The 18,363-nt window shown below is 49.6% G+C and overlaps 1 protein-coding gene across 3 annotated transcripts in view; it reads right to left on the bottom strand.

Annotated features, from left to right (window-relative positions):
- The window catches only part of COPB1 (coat protein complex I subunit beta 1), a 60,605-nt gene that overhangs the window by 15,023 nt on the left and 27,219 nt on the right, over positions 1-18,363 (bottom strand). For all 3 annotated transcript variants that reach the window (XM_085846364.1, XM_085846374.1, XM_085846358.1), the window contains exons 12-18: positions 18,194-18,290; positions 17,620-17,780; positions 17,402-17,522; positions 16,198-16,425; positions 15,809-15,988; positions 4,225-4,369; positions 3,862-3,981 (exon numbers count right to left, since the gene is read on the bottom strand). In XM_085846364.1, coding sequence (XP_085702490.1) covers positions 3,862-3,981; positions 4,225-4,369; positions 15,809-15,988; positions 16,198-16,425; positions 17,402-17,522; positions 17,620-17,780; positions 18,194-18,290 — 1,052 coding nt within the window. The remainder of the gene's footprint in view (positions 1-3,861; positions 3,982-4,224; positions 4,370-15,808; positions 15,989-16,197; positions 16,426-17,401; positions 17,523-17,619; positions 17,781-18,193; positions 18,291-18,363) is intronic.

Below are 18,363 nucleotides of genomic sequence, written 5' to 3'. Positions count from 1 at the left end.
CAAGTGATTTGGCAAAAGCAGAACTTAACTTGGGTCCTTCTTTGCCTGTAGATGGGACTATCACAGTCTTTCTCGACTCTGAAGGGATCTGCTTTGTAGATGAACGTGATGAAGGGCCGGTGATGCTACCTGCTCTCAGCATTGGTTTTGGTGCTGTCCCTGCTGTCTTCTTCGCAGCAGATACTGCAGTGGTAGTGGTGAATGCTGCTCCACTAGTGCTTGATCCTGCAGTGCCAGTACTGGCAGTAGATACAGTGCCGTCCTTCTTGCTCGTTGTTAGAGTCTTGGCTACAGTTGGTTGCATTTTTCTTCGTACTTCTTCTTTGAAGAAGAGGCGAAGTGGCTCCCACTGTTCAATCAGCCTGTCTAGGCACTGACCAAGGGACAGCCACCTTGTTGCGACATGCTTCAGAATCTTGTGTGTCGGGGCATCACAGAGTTCTTGCAGTGCTTTCACTCCTTTGACGCGTTTACTACTTTTGCCCAAGTAGTAGTAAATATCGATGAGAAAGTCATCTAATTCAATGGGTAAGGCCTGAGCCGCCTTCTTGGCCGTATTGTGCATCATATGGCAAGGGCATCGCATGATGTAGCACTCTGGATTTTGTTTGTGGATATAAGCAGCGACTCCTTTGTGCTTGCCCACCATGACAGAGGCATTATCAGCACAAAAGGAAACACAATTTCCCTCAAGGGAATTTTCCTGTCACTGAACTCATGATCAAGCAGTTTGAAAATGTTTTCTCCAGTGGAATCTTGTTTGCACGCAGGCAAACTTAGCAAACCTTGCTTCACAATCCCAGCACTGTTGTCATAGTACGAAATCAGGACAGGATATAGCTGGGCCTCACCACTGTCATTGCTACCGTCTGTAGCGAGGCTAAATGGAGCGAGTCTAGCAATATCGGCAATAGATGAAGCAGTAACATTTGACAACTCACCAATTACACTGGTCAACAACAAATTTGTTGTCTGCATTTTTTAAGCTGATTTAGGACGAATCTGATGCGCTGAATCCAAAACTCACATTAGTTTTGTTCAATCAGGTCAAGTTTTTGAGATATGGCCACATGTCGTTTTTTACATTTTTGTTCACATGTACGCATGTGTGGAGCATTTTAGAAGAAGTTGGTGGGGGTAAAATGTCATGTCAAATAATTGTTTTAATTGGAAATAATTATTTTAATGACAAGAAGTATTCAGGTACGATAGTTCTGGGTGATTATGTCGAAAAGGGATCAGTTTGAAGTCATAAAACCTCAAAATCTTCCAAAAATTGGTGAGGCAAAGCATAAAGTTCATGGATCAAAACTAAAGTTAATGGGGCAGATTTTGTAATAATGTGATACAAAAAAGTTGTATTTCTTGAAATAACGAACTCTGAAGAATGTACAATACCTACATGCGCCAATTTATGACATGCGCTTCTGCTCAAGCTTGGAGTGCCACAGTACGAACCCAAAGATTGGAGACTGTTCATTGACAGCAGCAAGCGATCACTGAAATGTGTTCTGCTACACAACGGCAACCAGTTTGCCTCTGTACCCATCGCTCACTCGACTACACTGAAGGAGAAGTATGAAGCGGTGAAGTACGTGCTGGAGAAAATTGGTTATGATCAGCATAAGTGGTTTATTTGTGTTGACCTGAAGATGGTGAACTTTTTGTTGGGACAACAGTCTGGCTTCACCAAGTACCCATGTTTTCTGTGCATGTGGGATAGTAGGGACCGTGCTCAGCATTACACGAAGAAGGACTGGCCTGTGCGGGAGGAATTGGTGCCATGCAAAGAAAGGAACGTCATCAACGACCCTCTGGTGGACAGAGACAGAATACTCTTCCCACCGCTGCACATCAAGCTCGGCTTAATCAAGCAGTTCACCAAGGCTCTGGACAAAGATGGTGACTGCTTCACTTACTTGTGCCAGGCTTTTCCAGGATTGACCATGGACAAGTTGAAAGTTGGCATCTTTGATGGTTCTCAGATCCGTCAGCTCATCAGAGATCCAGAGTTCAAAAACTCAATGAACGAAGTGGAACTGGAAGCGTGGAAGACATTTGTTTTGGTAGTGAAGAACTTTCTTGGCAACAATAAGGCCAGAAACTACGCAGAACTTGTCAACAACATGCTGACTGCTTTCAGAAACCTGGGCTGCAACATGAGCATCAAGATGCACTACCTATTTTCACATATGAACTGGTTTCCTGAGAACCTGGGTTCAATGAGTGACGAGCAGGGGGAGAGATTCCATCAGGACATGAAGGAGATGGAGACCAGGTATCAGGGTCGCTGGGACGCAGTCATGATGGCTGACTACTGTTGGAATCTGAAGAGAGACCTCCCTGCCGCTGAACATTCCAGGAGTTCGAAGAAACGGAAGTTCAAGCCCTGAAGTTTGAACAGTGGTGACGCAACATGCAATTTACTTGTACTTACCTTTATCAATGCCCACCATTCAGATGACAGTAATCGATGTTTCTATCATGTAATCAATAAATGTTGTTGGCAAAACATTTTTTTTCTTAAAAACATGTTTAGGATGATATGTGTTGACAAAAATCAGCTGATAATGCCACAAAAATGTAATTGATTTTGTCACAAGATCTGATTTTTTCAAATCAACTTAGCACAAAAACCTGACCTGATGGAGAGAAACGGATGCCATTTCCTGATTCAGCAGTGCCAGAATACCCTAATTCACTTGTAGAAATCTAGACAACATTCAGAAAGTAAAAAATTGTTGACCAGTGTTCTTTTTTTCTTCTTTGTTCTTGTTCTTTTTTTTTTTTTTTTTCCTTGCTTTTTGTTCGTTTTTTTTTTTTTTTTTTTTTTTGTTCTTGCACATCTTGCAAGTTTTTGTTCTTGCACATCCATACTTTGAAGCAACTTTTGAATCTGGAAACATCTTTTGAAATAGAGGTCCAGCATGATCTGAGACTGATATGGGCAAGTTATGTTCCACAATAAATCCACTAAAGAGAAGTTCCGCTCGGGTAACATCCTCTTCCTCGCTTGTCCCTTGTTTGGTGAAATAATTCAGAAGTGTACCGGTACTCGTGCTCGAAGATCTCTCCTTTGCAATGTCTGTGTGCCGTTTGCTTCCAACGTGCTTCCGAATATCATCGCGACCTCCGTGCTCAACTGAAATATCAACGCTGCATACTGTACAATACGCATGATGAATTCCTCTTTCAGACTTTCGAATACACGGGTATTGGAGACTGTATTCGGTCTTGTACTTCTGAGACCATTTCTTGGTCTTCGTAAGCTTCTTTTCTGCCATTTCGTAATCAACATCGAGGGCTTGAAGCATCGGTAACTTCGAAGTCGATGTTCCACAGCTGCAGCGCGACTCGTAGAACTCTAGCGGCTGTTAAATTAAACACCGCACGGTGGTCGCGACCGCCGGGCTGGTACGGGGCCCAGCTGCATGCAGTGAGCGTATCGCATGCATATACACTGTGCATACATACCGCATGCACTGTATTGCACACATACCGCATGCACTAAATCTCAGTGCATGATCGCATAAGCGAGATCCAGACCCAATGTTTCGCTGCTCCTCATTTGAATTTGCAATTTTTTACGTACAATTTGGTAGCAGCGAACGTTATGGAGTTACCACATGCTATACGTAGCAGACGATGCTTTTCATTCAATTCTCATACTAGTACATTCTGATTAGTGAACAGTGCAAAAATATCAAAATTTCGGGAGGATAAGGATAGTGATCGTAAGGGCGGGAGTTTGGGTGAATTTTCGGAAGCCTCCCGATGAAATCGGGAGGGTTGGCATTGCTGCATCTGCACTGCCACGGCAAATCGAACGACCTTGACACGTGCACGACACGAGAATCTCACCGATGTTCCCAAATATGATGCCATTCTCGGTTGAGGCAACTTTAACATTCGCCTTGATGTTGGCAAAGTCGTAGGGAGCCAGAGTCAATGGAGATGGCTTTTCCACCAGCTTCAGGTCCCCTAAAGCAAATACACATTCGAAATTATCGTCGATATTTCAATCAAAAATACAATGTTTCCCTGTTTAACATCCTCGTTATTTGCAGGCGACGAAGAAAGATGCATGGCATGTCACGAAACACAGATTTAAAAAATAAACAAACAAACCATAAAATGACAACAATTAAGCATTTTTAAGGACGGATCTCACCGGCATGCCACACCATCTGCACGAATTATTTCATTTTTGTGCCGATATCTCACCGAGCGTGGCGAGCTCCAGCGTGCAGTTCTGCAACGTGTCCGCGGTCTGGTTCACGATAAGAACGTCCAGCACAATGTCGTATTGGTTGACGTGGATGTAGGCCTCGGCATAGACTGGATCAGAGAAACCAGTCAACTGTGTAACCTATGAGATGAATGTACAGGATAAATCAGCAGCGCACCTCAATAAAGATTCGCTGTGGTTTCATCAAGACATTCCAGAGCAGATTGATGCTAGGTGTACAGTCTGTTCCAAAAAGACTTGGACAACTTTGGTTGTTGATATTGTTGTGGTTGACGAAATTCGCAAACCACCATCCAGGTCCCTTCGGTGAGATATCTCTGTCAGTATATGTGTAGTTAGGCCCAAACCCGTTGTTTCGAGGGAATAAATGTCATTCATTCGGGCTGCGACGCCTCTAGATAGCCGTTTTTCTTTTACTATCTTTATTTTGGACCAGCCGCCATTACTACCACCACCAACCACGTCTCAACAGCCATCACACAACAACCACCAACCGCAACGCCGCTTCACAACAACAGCCACGACCTTTACCGTCACAACTCGCCCTCGCAACCATCGCATCACCGTCATTCCCACGCCGCTTGTGGGCACCGATACTGGACTCGTGCAGGGCGCGCACCGAGCAGGGGTGCAAAAGCGCCGGCCTTTCCGAAGAAAACGGATCAAAAACGACTCACGCCCACTTCTGTTCCATCCTATCAGTGAGCGTGGGGCGATTTGGCCCCGCCTCCAGGGGCGTTGGAGTGTGGTCGCTATATGCAAATTCATGGATCAAAAAGCATTCACGCCCACTTTTCCTCGGTCCAATGGGGAGCCAGTTAGAGGTGAAGGGTCGGAGGTAAAGGGTCAAAGGTGAAGGAGCGAGGCCACGGGGGATATAAACGACCGCGTTCGTCAGTCAAGGGAGTTGTCGGTGGAGCTGGGAAGAAGTGGTAGTAGTCAGAGTGAAGAGGACGGAGCTGTGGAGAGGTGGCGGCGGAGGCGGTCGAGGGGGTGCTCGTGTCGGAGTCGGGGAGCTGCGGAGGGAGAGGCCGGCGGCGCGACCGAGGTCGTGGTGGAGACGCTCGTCGCGGGACCCGAGACAGGGAGATATCCTCCTTCCCCCCCGAGCATCAACAACCCCCTCCTGTTTCCCCCCGCGCTGAGATAGTGCGAGACGGGGGCCCCGTCCCCACCCCAGACCAGGCAGTCCCATCGATGGCCCATGGAGTCGGGGCGCCAGCACCATTTCGCGGCTCATCACCAGAAGGGTAGGCCCGACGCGGTCTCGGCCCCAGGCCCGCCTCATCCTTGAGGGTGGTCCTTTTCTTTTGCTTTGGGTATATGTGTTGTCGGCGCCGTCTGTGAAGTAAAACTGCATAAGTGTTGCCGTGTGCTCGGTAGTCGGTTCGATCTGCATTGTTGCATTTGCTTTTTGTGCATTATTGTGCGTTTCTTCTTCTTCTTTTACATTTGCTTTTGGTGCAATTGTATATGTGTGCTTTCCATTCATCGCGAAATAAATGCGCTTTATGTTGAACTGTTTTCCCGTTTCGCTTCGTCTTTTCCTCTATTGAATCTCCATCTTGCTTCACGTAAAGGGTTGGTCGTGGGCTAAAACGCCCGATAATTAATCGAACCGTCCAGGTTGACGATAACACCGCTCGGTTATCCCGATAGTACGGAACGGGTCGCTTAAAGTGGCCCGTGTCCGAAGTCGACCTGCTGCGAGGTGCGGTCGCCCGGTCTACCCTCCGTGTAGGTACTTAGGTAGGTCGAATTTGGAGAGCAACCCTATCCCACGCGGGGGCCGATTGGCACGATCGTGGTGAGGCCGAAAGGTCCACCCGTGACTAGTTCCCGGCGTTAGTCCGAGAGGGTCATGACGGGATTGTCCGTCCGGTGGGCGACGTGCCGCGATTCGAGTTACGTGGCCGTTCGCACGCCGGCGGGCGCGAATCAGCAACACTGGTGTCAGGTCGTGCGATACAAACTCGTCGCCCTCCTCGCGGCACTGGTGACGGAGAACGGGACAACGGGCTCTCCTGTCTCCAGCTAAATTCACGGGAATCGGTCCAGGGGTGAGAGGAGCGACCCCCAATTCCCTCCAAATTACGAGCGAGCTAAATTAACCCTTTGCGAGAAGCAAGATGGCGTCTCAAGGCGAGCGGGAGCCGGGGGTATTAGAAATGGATGTAGAATGTGTAGAATCCATGGTCCAGGATGAAAACCCCGTGCAGGAAATGTTGATTGTGCAGGAACATGAACTCCCCCAACTGAGCCCAGAGCCCGAAATAGGTGCGGCAGCGGCCGCGGTGTATGACACCTTCCCTCCCCCCCTCCGCCAAAACCCCCCGATCTTTGCCGAATCGGCTCACCCAAGCGCACCCGACATGGCCCAGCTATGCGCCATGCTGGCGGAAATGACAGCGAACATGAACAAGCAAATGAACGAAGTGAAAACGAGGATGGATGCGAATACACAAAAAATGAAAACGAAAATGGATACATACACAAATGAAATGAAAAACGAAATGGAAGGAATGAACAAGCAAATGAACGGAATGGAAACAAACATGAAGGAAGAAACTAAAAAGCTGCGGGGTGAGACGCAGAACATGGGCCGAAGCCTGCAGGCGGGCATGAAGGCCGTTAGCAGGGAGCTTAAAATGGCGACTCCACGTGTGGGAGCGAACGAGCTGGAAGGGGGTGCAACGGCTGTCGGGCCCGCGGTGGAGGCGGGTGACAAAATAATTCGGGGGGCGTGTTGGGCGAGGGTCGTGACAGAAAAAGTGACGGTAACCGAGAGGGACAAACTAATTGGGGTGACGGAGACGTACACGAGGGAGATAAGGGAAGAGACGGAAATAATAGTTGAGACAAGGGAGGTAAAGGGTGAAGAGGTGACTGAGTTGGCAGAGACACGGGAGATGGGAACGATAGAGGGAAGACTACACGATGAAGACAGGGTTAGTGACGCACACACACACACACACGGAGGTAGTGGAGGATAATGGGGGTGAGCTCGCGGACTGGGTAGAGACCCGGTGCGAGCAGCTGGATGGCCTCTTCCAGGAACGAGGGGAGGGAGTATGCCCCCTTGAGGCGAGTCACGACCAGGTGAGTTCGGTCGTGCTTTGCGAGTTCGAGGGGAGGAGTGCTGTAGACAGGTGCACGGAGAGCTTGGGGGGTATAGAGGCCCCGGAGACCCTTGTGGGGACACGAATCCCCAGTGTGGTTGTCCCTGTGTGTGTGGTGCAAGGTGTGAGTGCGTCCCCGTGTGTGGAAGCGACCCCGTGTGTGAGTGGTGTGGTGGCGATTGTGCCGGAGTACGTGCTTCCCAGCACGCGGTGTGTGGATGAGGCACCGCGGATGAGTGCCCCCGCGTGTGTGAGTGAGGCACGGTGTATGAGTGAGGCACCGCGGGTGAGTGCCCCGCGTGTGTGAGTGAGGGACGGTGTGTGGATGAGGCACCGCGGATGAGTGCCCCCGCGTGTGTGAGTAGTATGGTTTGTGTGAGGGAAATGACACGAGTGAGTGGAAGGCCGCGAGTGAGGGGAGCCATGTGTGCAAGGGTAATGGCATGCGTGAGTGAACGGCCGAGTGCAAGGGAGACCGTGTGTGTGAGAGAGCGGTATGTAAGGGAGATGTCGGTGGGCATGTGTGAACATGCAGCCACGTCTCCCGGGGTGAATATAATGGAATGGAGTGTGAGCGTCGTAACACGCAGGTGTGCGTGGGTCGAATGGCGACGACGGCGACATGTGAGGAAAGAAAGCCGAGTAGCGGCTGTAGTTGTTTCGGGGACCGTGCCGGGTTCGCCCAGCCGCGAGCACGAGGTCCGTGCTGTGCAACGCACGAGGCCCCCACGTGCTCGCTTGCGAGAGTGAAGTCCCGGTCCGGAAACGCACGCGGTGGATTTGCCGATCCCGCGGACGGACAAAGTTTAGGCAGGTAAACGGATTTGGACCGGATGGGTTCTCCACGCGATCGTGTGTGTTAAGCTCCAACGGGCAAGGCACATGTGTTCGCGTGGGGAACCCCTCGAGACGTGGGGCTTGTTTTTTTTTTATGCGCACGGTGACGTCATGGCTGCGCGTGGGGTTGGAATCCGGCAGGAGGGGTATCCCTGCCGGATGGTACCGTCCAAGGAGGGACGAGGTACACGTGCAGCTGCATGACGTCACGGGCAGGTGCAAAGTGCGCGAGCTGTGAGTTGCCGCGCTGGTGCTGCGCATGTAAAAAAAAAAAAAAGCAGGCCTCACTTTCGGGTGCACAGGATTCCCGGGCAAGGGGTGGAAGACCCCCTTATCAGGGCACAGGATGGAAACTAGTTAGGGGGAAGGGTTAGCTTAGTTAGACCGACTTCATGGGGCAGGGGTAAGTCCTCATGGAGTCCGTGGAATGGATTAGTTAGAGGGATTGTAGTCAGATTTAGGTTGGGAAATTGATTTTTGGGACATTCGAGGACAGTGACAGACTTGTGAATGTGTAGAGGGGACGTAGCTTAGCTACGTAGGTTAAATGGAACGTGCTATAGTTTAAGGGACGACGTGGGAGCACGAGTTAGTTAGGGGAGGTAGTTAGAAGGATGGCAGAGTCCAGCGGTGAGTGTGTTGAAGAGTTGTGAGGTGAGTGCATGATGAGTGAGTGAGGCCAGCGGGTCTGTGTGAGTGGAGCGAATGGGGACTGCATGGTGCGATGAGTGATTGGGGGGGAGGAGTGACTCCCGCCCAAGGGACCCCGGGGTCAGTGTAGAGTGAGTTAGGGGGTTAGTCAAATTGAAAAATGGAAGTCGTTTTGCTGTTGGTGGGAGTGTAGGCTCGAAACCCGTTTGGAGGGGTGCAGGAGCCCTGTTGACGGGCTGGGAGCGTGGCTGCGAAAAGTGAGTATCGCTGAGTGGGTACCCCGGGCACCAGGCTAGTCGGCCGTAGTAGGCCAAGGGCCCATGGGGGGCCGGGATAGCGTAGTGGGCACGGGTGCGCCTGCTTGGTGCGGGGGCCCGGGGCGCCATTAGCCGCATGGGCAGTGTTGTGGGCACGGGTGACCCTCGGAAAGGGGCCTGGGAAGCCAGCCTGCCACGTGTGCGTTTCAGGGGAGGTGCCATGGGGGGCACTCCCCGGTGTTTAGGGAGCAGGTAGGCTCGGAGGCAGTGTAGTGCCCGGGGGTGCCATAGCGGGAGAATCGGCAGAGGGTCATGCCTGCCAAAGGGAGCCACGTGTCCCAGCCATGAGACCGTGTGAGGGCACGGAGAGAAAATTGGGGTGCGAGGCCCGAAATTGTGAGGACACCAACACAGGCGACGGGAATCTGGGTTGTTAGAACCAATAGTTTAAGCGAGAGGCGCTTGTTGAAAGCCCCGGGGTAGTTTAACAGTTAAATGGTTAGGGTAGATTAGGAAGTGTACCCTTCCGCACCATCCATCCCCTCGCTCTCGTTGTGGGCCGCTGGACCCACTTTGGTTCGATCGCTGAAGTCTGGGGAGGCCATTCTGAGGCTTGGATTGGGCCTCGACACAGGACGTTAGCTCTCCCTTATTCCCTCCGGGAAGGGAACGTAGGGGTTGGGAGTAGGCTCGGTGACAGGATAGGTTAGCCGAACAAAGACGATAAAGGGGGTTAGGGGACGATTTATAGTGGGGAAGTAAAAATAAAAAAAGAAGTTGGGGCTAAATTGGGGTTTGACAAATTAAGGGAGTGGGTATAGACAGTGACAGGCAAAGGCGATAGGTTGGGAGGGAGACCGTAGGGTAGGTCCGAGCCCGTCTTCCGAGTGGCCAGCACCACCACACTCCCTCCACCAACCTCCACTGAATGGCAAAGACTGGCCAGCTTCATCTGCTGGCTGCGTTGCTGCAAGGCAAAGGCCGGCCCACTTCATCGGCAGCTGTTGTTTTGCTGCGAGGCCTGTGCCGGCTGGATCATCTGCAGCTGCTGTGCTGCAAGGCCTGTGCCGGTCGGATTGTCTGCAGCTGCTGTGCTTCAAGGCCTGTGCCGGCCAGTTCATCTGCCGGCTGTGTTTGCCTGCAGCGGCCTTCTTCTGCAGGTTGTGTTTGCCTGCTGCCTTTGCCATGCCACGCCCACTGCCCCTGTTCACCAGCCCCGTTCAATTTTGCTTTGCCCCCCCCCCCCTGTTCATTTCCTTGCGCGCCGGGATCATCGTAAAAGCAACAGTTTGCAAGCTGCAAGAACTGCCCTGTTGGCAGCTACAACACGGGCCTGCAGTGGCGGCCCGTGCACCGTGTTTGCGTTCAGTTCAAACCATTCATCCATCCATTCATTGTGTTAATTGCGTGTGCCACTTGAGCTAGCACGGAGACTACGTTTGTGCAGCCCATGCACCCTTGTGGTTCACTGCGTTCAGTTCAAAAGGGAAGGCCTTGGACTGTGTGTGAGCAGCCGGCCACGTTCCCTGTCACCTGCATTGTTTGAGTCAGAGACTGCATGCGAGCAGCCTGGCTCCCTGCTAACTGCTTTCTTTTTGCAGAGTTAATTGATCCTGGGCCATGGTTTAGTGTAAAATTTGTAAGTTAAGGTAAGATGTACTGTAAATATGAGTGCGCCCCCGGCATGTCTGTCCTAGCACCGGCAATTTTATTTAAGTCGTCCGTGTGAGTGAGTTTGTTTAGGTAGTTACTCAGCCCTCAGGTTATTTATTTTGGGGACACGAATACCATGAATGTCGCACTCAGGGATCCGTAGGTAAAGTGTACTAGGGGAAAACTACACATGATGGCACACGAAAATTTGACGACTCGGGACGAGTCTGTAAAAAGGGGAGGGGGTAGTGTTGTGGTTGACGAAATTCGCAAACCACCATCCAGGTCCCTTAGGTGAGATATCTCTGTGAGTATATGTGTAGTTAGGCCCAAACCCGTTGTTTCGAGGGAATAAATGTCATTCATTCGGGCTGCGACCCCTCGAGATAGCCGTTTTTCTTTTACTATCTTTATTTTGGAACAGCCGCCATTACTACCACCACCAACCACGTCTCAACAGCCATCACACAACAACCACCAACCGCAACGCCGCTTCACAACAACAGCCACGACCTTTACCGTCACAACTCGCCCTCGCAACCATCGCATCACCGTCATTCCCACGCCGCTTGTGGGCACCGATACTGGACTCGTGCAGGGCGCGCACCGAGCAGGGGTGCAAAAGCGCCGGCCTTTCCGAAGAAAACGGATCAAAAACGACTCACGCCCACTTCTGTTCCGTCCTATCGGTGAGCGTGGGGCGATTTGGCCCCGCCTCCAGGGGCGTTGGAGTGTGGTCGCTAAATGCAAATTCATGGATCAAAAAGCATTCACGCCCACTTTTCCTCGGTCCAATGGGGAGCCAGTTAGAGGTGAAGGGTCGGAGGTAAAGGGTCAAAGGTGAAGGAGCGAGGCCACGGGGGATATAAACGACCACGTTCGTCAGTCAAGGGAGTTGTCGGTGGAGCTAGGAAGAAGTGGTAGTAGTCAGAGTGAAGAGGACGGAGCTGTGGAGAGGTGGCGGCGGAGGCGGTCGAGGGGGTGCTCGTGTCAGAGTCGGGGAGCTGCGGAGGGAGAGGCCGGCGGCGCGACCGAGGTCGTGGTGGAGACGCTCGTCGCGGGACCCGAGACAGGGAGATATCCTCCTTCCCCCCGAGCATCAACAACCCCCCTCCTGTTTCCCCCCGCGCTGAGATAGTGCGAGAAGGGGGCCCCGTCCCCACCCCATACCAGGCAGTCCCAGCGAGGCCCGCGGAGTCGGGGCGCCAGCGCCATTTCGCGGCTCATCACCAGACGGGTAGGCCCGACGCGGTCTCGGCCCCAGGCCCGCCTCATCCTTGAGGGTGGTCCTTTTCTTTTGCTTTGGGTTTATGTGTTGTCGGCGCCGTCTGTGAAGTAAAACTGCATAAGTGTTGCCGTGTGCTCGGTAGTCGGTTAGATCTGCATTGTTGCATTTGCTTTTTGTGCATTATTGTGTGTTTCTTCTTCTTCTTCTTTTACATTTGCTTTTGGTGTAATTGTATATGTGTGCTTTCCGTTCATCGCGAAATAAATGCGCTTTATGTTGAACTGTTTTCCCGTTTCGCTTCGTCTTTTCCTCTATTGAATCTCCATCTTACTTCACGTAAAGGGTTGGTCGTGGGCTAAAACGCCCGATAATTAATCAAACCGTCCAGGTTGATGATAACACCGCTCGGTTATCCCGATAGTACGGAACGGGTCGCTTAAAGTGGCCCGTGTCCGAAGTCGACCTGCGGCGAGGTGCGGTCGCCCGGTCTACCCTCCGTGTGGGTACTTAGGTAGGTCGAATTTGGTGAGCAACCCTATCCCACGCGGGGGCCGATTGGCACGATCGTGGTGAGGCCGAAAGGCCCACCCGTGACTAGTTCCCGGCGTTAGTCCGAGAGGGTCACGACGGGATTGTCCGTCCGGTGGGCGACGTGCGCGATTCGAGTTACGTGGCCGTTCGCACGCCGGCGGGCGCGAATCCGCAACAATATATTTAAAACCACAAATGATACAACAATACCCTTTGGTTTATATGACATAGTAACTCATAAAGTTTTGTACACACCATCAATACACTTCAATGTGAGCTCCATTTGTCGTGTGCAGGACATCAAGGCGGTACATAAGTTCTCGTCATGTTCGGCTCTGCACGTTTGCATGCACCTATGCGCATGAAGCTGTTATCTGAGAACGAAGATCCTGCAGGTTTGCTACCTTGGTGTTTAGTTGTAGACATCTTTGACAAACACCCAAAGAAAGAAAAAAAAAAATCAAGGCAGGGTTACGTCTGGTGTCTGGTGATTGTAGGGGCCAGGTGGTTGGTCCATCTTGGACAATCCAACAACCTGGAAATTTTTCATTCATGACGGGTAGAACGACTGAGGCTGAATGAGGGGGAGCACCATCCTGTTGAAAAATTATATCTGGTTGCAGATCTTCAATCTGTGGGAAGGTGAATCCTTCCAACTTGTTCATGTAAATTGTTGAAGTCACTGTATCCTCCGCAATTTTTTTTTAAAAACTGACCCACCAAGCGGTCATGGAGAAGGCCACACCACACATTGACCATTGGACTGTCGTGTATGTGTTCAATGACCATGTGAGGGTTTTCAGAGTTCCAGATCCTCACATTGTGCTGGTTAACCTTCCTTGATACACGAAAGCAAGCTTCGTCTGTGAACATGACCTTTTTCAGGTAATCTTCGTCATCCTCTATGCGACTGAGCATTTCCAAGGCAAATGCCTTGCGTTTGGATGCGTCATTGGCTTGAGTTCCTGCAGAATCTGCACCTTATAAGCATAAAGCTTCAGTCTTTTATGCAAAATCCTCTGTACAATGGTGGTTGGTAGTCCCAGTTCTCTGGATGAGCAACGGATTGATTTTCTGGGACTTTGTTGAAATGATTCCCTCACGCACTCTTTCAAAGTCTGCTGCACTTGTGCTTGGTCGACCGGTACTTTTCTGTTCCTGAAAACTTCCAGTCTCCTTAAAAACCTCTTATACCACCTTGAAACTAGTCCATGATGGCAGATTCTTTCCATACCTTGTACGAAAATTACACTGAACTTGCGTTTCGGATCTCATCTCGATGAACCATTCGACGAGTTGAGCACCTGTGGAGTTACCATTTTCTTTTACATTGAACCACCAGACCTGAAAATAAAGAAAACATTATGAGTTTCTGTATCACATAAACCAAAGGGCATCGGCGTATCATTTGTGGTACTAAATATATTAACAACCAAAGTTGTCCAGGTCTTTTTGGAACAGCCTGTATTACTCGAGGACAAAACATGGCTGCAAAAAACACCAGCCCACCAGGTTATCAGCAAGCAGGTAGGTGAAGATCTGTACCACCACCAAGGTATACCAAGGTACTGAAGAGTCTTGTTTTTTTTAAAAAAAAAATTGATACATGTTCATTGGACCATTTTTTTAAATGCATGTGTTGAATGCAAAGGATATTCAATAAACACAAACGCATCAAAAAGAAAAGAAAAGATTAATTCACGTCAAAATCTCGAGACTCTGACTTACCTTTGTGACCTCAAGCACACCACGACACTCGCTTCTGAAATGTCTAGCCTGGGTACCAATATCGACCCAGCTATAAAATGTCATCCTGGTGTTTCTCATGCAGGGCGAGGCATCAATGTGCGTACCGTGCCGAGGATGGACGTTAAACTGGACGTCCCGTCTGCCATCATTAGTTGGTGTAACAGTTAGAGATCGCACTGTGTCCTTCGTGAAGAGTCAGTGAATTATCGCCGGCACCCTGAACAAATTCAAAATTCCTGCTTTAACCTACACTGCATCAGCCGCACAGCTGCGCCGCTCAGAAAATGATGCGACCCACAGCCATTGTGGCGCATCCGAAAGAAGAAGCAGAAGCACATTCATCAACACAAAGTAGAAGGGCACTCGGTGGAGCGCATACGCCTCTGCCAGGTGGAACAGCTCACGTTTTGTATCCCACTGATGGGCTGGATCAGGATATGGACGTGAACTAGAATTTAAATTGGCTTGTTCTCGTAACCTAGCCAAACAGGTAGACAGAGTAAAAACGATTATCCCACTCCTCTCTGTGCATGTACGATTGGGAAATATTCAAAGCCAAAGTACTGTTAAACTGCAGGTTTGTTTTCCGATTCATGTTCCGATTCGTGTTCATAATATCACATCAAAATGAAATCAAGTTGTTGCTCGATCATAAACTTACGTTTGTGGACAGACGGACAGACAGAAGTGAACCAATTGCTAAACCTCCCTGAAAAACCCATAGCCACAACAGTCGTTGGAGGAGGGAATGTATATCGTGCATGCCAGATAAGGGTTATTACCTAAAACGGCTCACGAAGCTTCAAAAATAAGCCAAAAATATTTGGAAGAGTACCCGTGAGAGAGGGGTGCGTTTGCCTGTGCACAATGAAAGATTTCGATAGCTTTCTGATCAACTCGCCCAAAAAAACTTGATCTCTTGCAGCCCATTCTGCGAAAACTCCCAACGATGTGGGCCCGTGCAAGGCCTGTGGACGGGCTCGTTGTACCTGACTTCCCCGATCAGCCCTGCCAGCGAGTGGACTATGAGGAGAAACGTGTGTGTGTGTGTGTGTGTGTGTTCTATCCACTGCCGCCGCTCGCTTGTACCAACAGGAAATGGTTGAAGCTCGCACCTCTAATCCAGGGATATTTTATGTATTTCTAAGAGTCCGATTTGCATTCAGGAACAGAACAATGATGATATGATTAACCAGTCTGCAAATTTAACCAGCCACTCTTTCGTTTGAACGGTTAAAATTCCATGAAAGGCAAAGACTATTTGCAAATAACAGATTTTGCACTCGTAACGGCATTGTCCGGAGAGCAGAACCGAATCGCTGAAAATGCACACAGCGCATGCCCAAAAGGCCTTATTGGCATTCATACATAATCTCGAAAATCGTGTCTTGTTAAGATAAATATAATGCAAGAACTCCCCCCCCCCTGCAATTAAACAAACATCAAATTTGAACAATCAGAGGCCAACCAAATTGAACTTCAAGGAACAACTGCTAAACGAGGCAAAAGTGACATATCAGAGATGTTCCATCACCTTGTTCAGTTTGGAGGAAGCCAATGGATCGGTAGCCTCGTTTTTCTGCACGCAACCGACGGCAGCTAGCAGGCTCTGTTGAAACAGGTCCTCCTTGGAAGTGTTATCACTACGTGCCAGCAGTTGGTCAAAGGAAACTGGGTCATCTGCTTGAACTGACACGTGTTTCTCCAAGTTTTTCTGCGAATCCACAGAATGCCAGATTAAAGCACACGCCAAACCTTAAGCATTGAACAATGCTTTCAACGACGTCTTAATTCGAGCCAACGAACATGATATGTTACGTAGAAACGATGGAGAGCCAAGAAGATTGGAGGGGGGGAAAAAAAAAAAAGTGGAATTTCGTCAATCCCTTGGTGAATTCAAGCAAATGTCAGTCTTGGGCAAACCTTCTGCGAGCGCTTCTCTTCCTCCTGGCGTGCTGTCAGCATCTGTGAGAGGGAGTGTCGGCATTCGGTGTTGAAGATGTCGGTGAGGAACGGCAAGAGCTCAGACAGCACCTTGAGGCAAACGGAAATCCTGTCCACGTCGTCCTCAGAAATGGCCTTCTTAGGAAGTCCTGAGCGACCCAAGTGAAGCACGCTGGACATGATGAGCATGGCCTCTGCCAAAAACACCTGCCAGGCACAAGACAAAACAGCATTGGAAAAAAAAAAAAATACGATTGTCCTTTGAGGCTTGATGGCTCAACATGGGGATAAGTCAGTGCTCTGTTAGTGAGCAGAGGTGTACGTTGAAGATTTGGGAGTGAGGTTGATGCAGAAGGATTTATTAATTGAGACATTTCTCAATCTTTAACAGCAGTAGCTATATTTGTGCTCATTTTACTCCAATGACCAATGTTATTAAGAGTTACCAGAGCTGTATCTGTAGACCATGAAAGAAGTACCGATTCATTCATTAGCCTTCTCGCTTGAGAAGGGCGATTCATCATCGTAAATGTGTGTGCCGTCCCTCGGATGGACAGTAAATTGGGCATCCAATCTGCCGGCATTAGTTGGTGGATGTTAAAGATCCCACGGTGATCCCTCGCGAAGAGTATGCGAGCTATCACCGGCACCCTGGGCAAATGACAACTTCCTGCCCTAACTAAATCGGATCTCACTTGAGAAGTGAAATGTTCCAACTTGGTCCTCAGGTCCAATCACTGCACATTTATCTGGTTAGGTGGACGTGATAGTCAAACCTGTATACCAATCCAGTAGTGACCTTCTCAAAAGTTGCAAGCGATAGATTAGGGCAGCAATGTGACGAAGGTGTCAGCACACTTGCGAAACATAGCATCCACCAGTAAGTGCAAGTGCACAGGCCACCTGGCTAAATGCCCCTGAAATGGACGCAGCACTCATCGATACAATCCTTTGCCAGCAAAGCGCCAGGGTGACAGTTTATCATCAGGTCAGGAATTAAATACATACAAGGGAGCTCAAAGGCAAGTCGGCCAACTCAGCAACAACCTATCAGCCCCGTTTATACGACACTAACATATTTGGACTCATTATTGCCTTTGATGGACTACAATCATTCATTATCTTCACCGAAAAATTAGCTACATTGCACCAGATTGGTATTTCCAGGAAGGCAAGCACTTACATTCTTCTTGTGATCGCTGTCCACCAAAGTGATGTAACGCAGAGCGAGCTTCGTCAGTGTGGTGGCAAGAGAAGCCCCGACAAAGAAGTCACCGTCGAGCAAGAAAGCTCGTAGAGGTGGCCTAGTTAACAGGGATGCAACATGTGCTGAGCAAACCAGCAGGAAAAATTTTTTTTTTTAACAAAAAGACTCAACCACAGTGTTTGCAAGCCACCCACCTTTCTTCTTCCTTCTTGACCAGATGTGTGCTGCTGAGCGCGCTCTGAGTCACATACGTTCCCATCTCCGTCACCAGCTTCGGTGCCGGGGTCAACATTATTTCCTCCTCGGGCTTCAATTCACCCGCTGCCTTCTTCAGCTCGGTCTCCACTATCGGGATCTAAATGTGGCCATAAAGCAGAGACCGCAGGGCATGCCAAGCCATGATTAAAGTAACGAGAACAGCCTCTCTACTGTACATGTGCTGCTGTCCTCTGTGCTACAAAAGTTTGCTCATTACAAGATGGCCTTCAGAAAACTACCACTCTACTTCTTTTTATTTTTTTTTTTTTTTAACTAATGAGATGAAACCTGCTCGAATTGCTTTTTAAAATTTCCTTCCTTGCTAACAAGGCCTCATTCAAATATGCAAACACCACCACTTAGGATTCAAACTCTGTTCTTTAAACTGTAGTACGTTTTCCAGAAAGCGTTAAATGATTTTTAATTTTCAACCCTTCAAAACAAAGTATTCCCCCCTCCCCCCCCCCCCGTCAATGCATTCGGCAATCGGAAGAGAGTTCACCGACATACCTCGCCGAGAGATCGGCGGATTTCTGTCATCACGCTCTGGATATCCTCTTGGGAAGAACAATACTCGCCGAGAATCCACAATGCACCTCGCTGGATTCTGATCGGAGGAGCAAACAGGAGCACATTTACTCTGGCAGGAAAAGGAAAGATTTGCTTTCTTTTTATGCCCA

The sequence above is a fragment of the Eptatretus burgeri genome, chromosome 1, assembly GCF_056783735.1.
Source record: "Eptatretus burgeri isolate ZD-2024b chromosome 1, Ebu_testis_v1, whole genome shotgun sequence".
NCBI classification, from domain to species: Eukaryota; Metazoa; Chordata; class Myxini; order Myxiniformes; family Myxinidae; genus Eptatretus; species Eptatretus burgeri.
The sequence above is the reverse complement of the archived record's forward strand: the minus strand, read 5'-3'. Positions and strand labels throughout refer to the sequence as shown.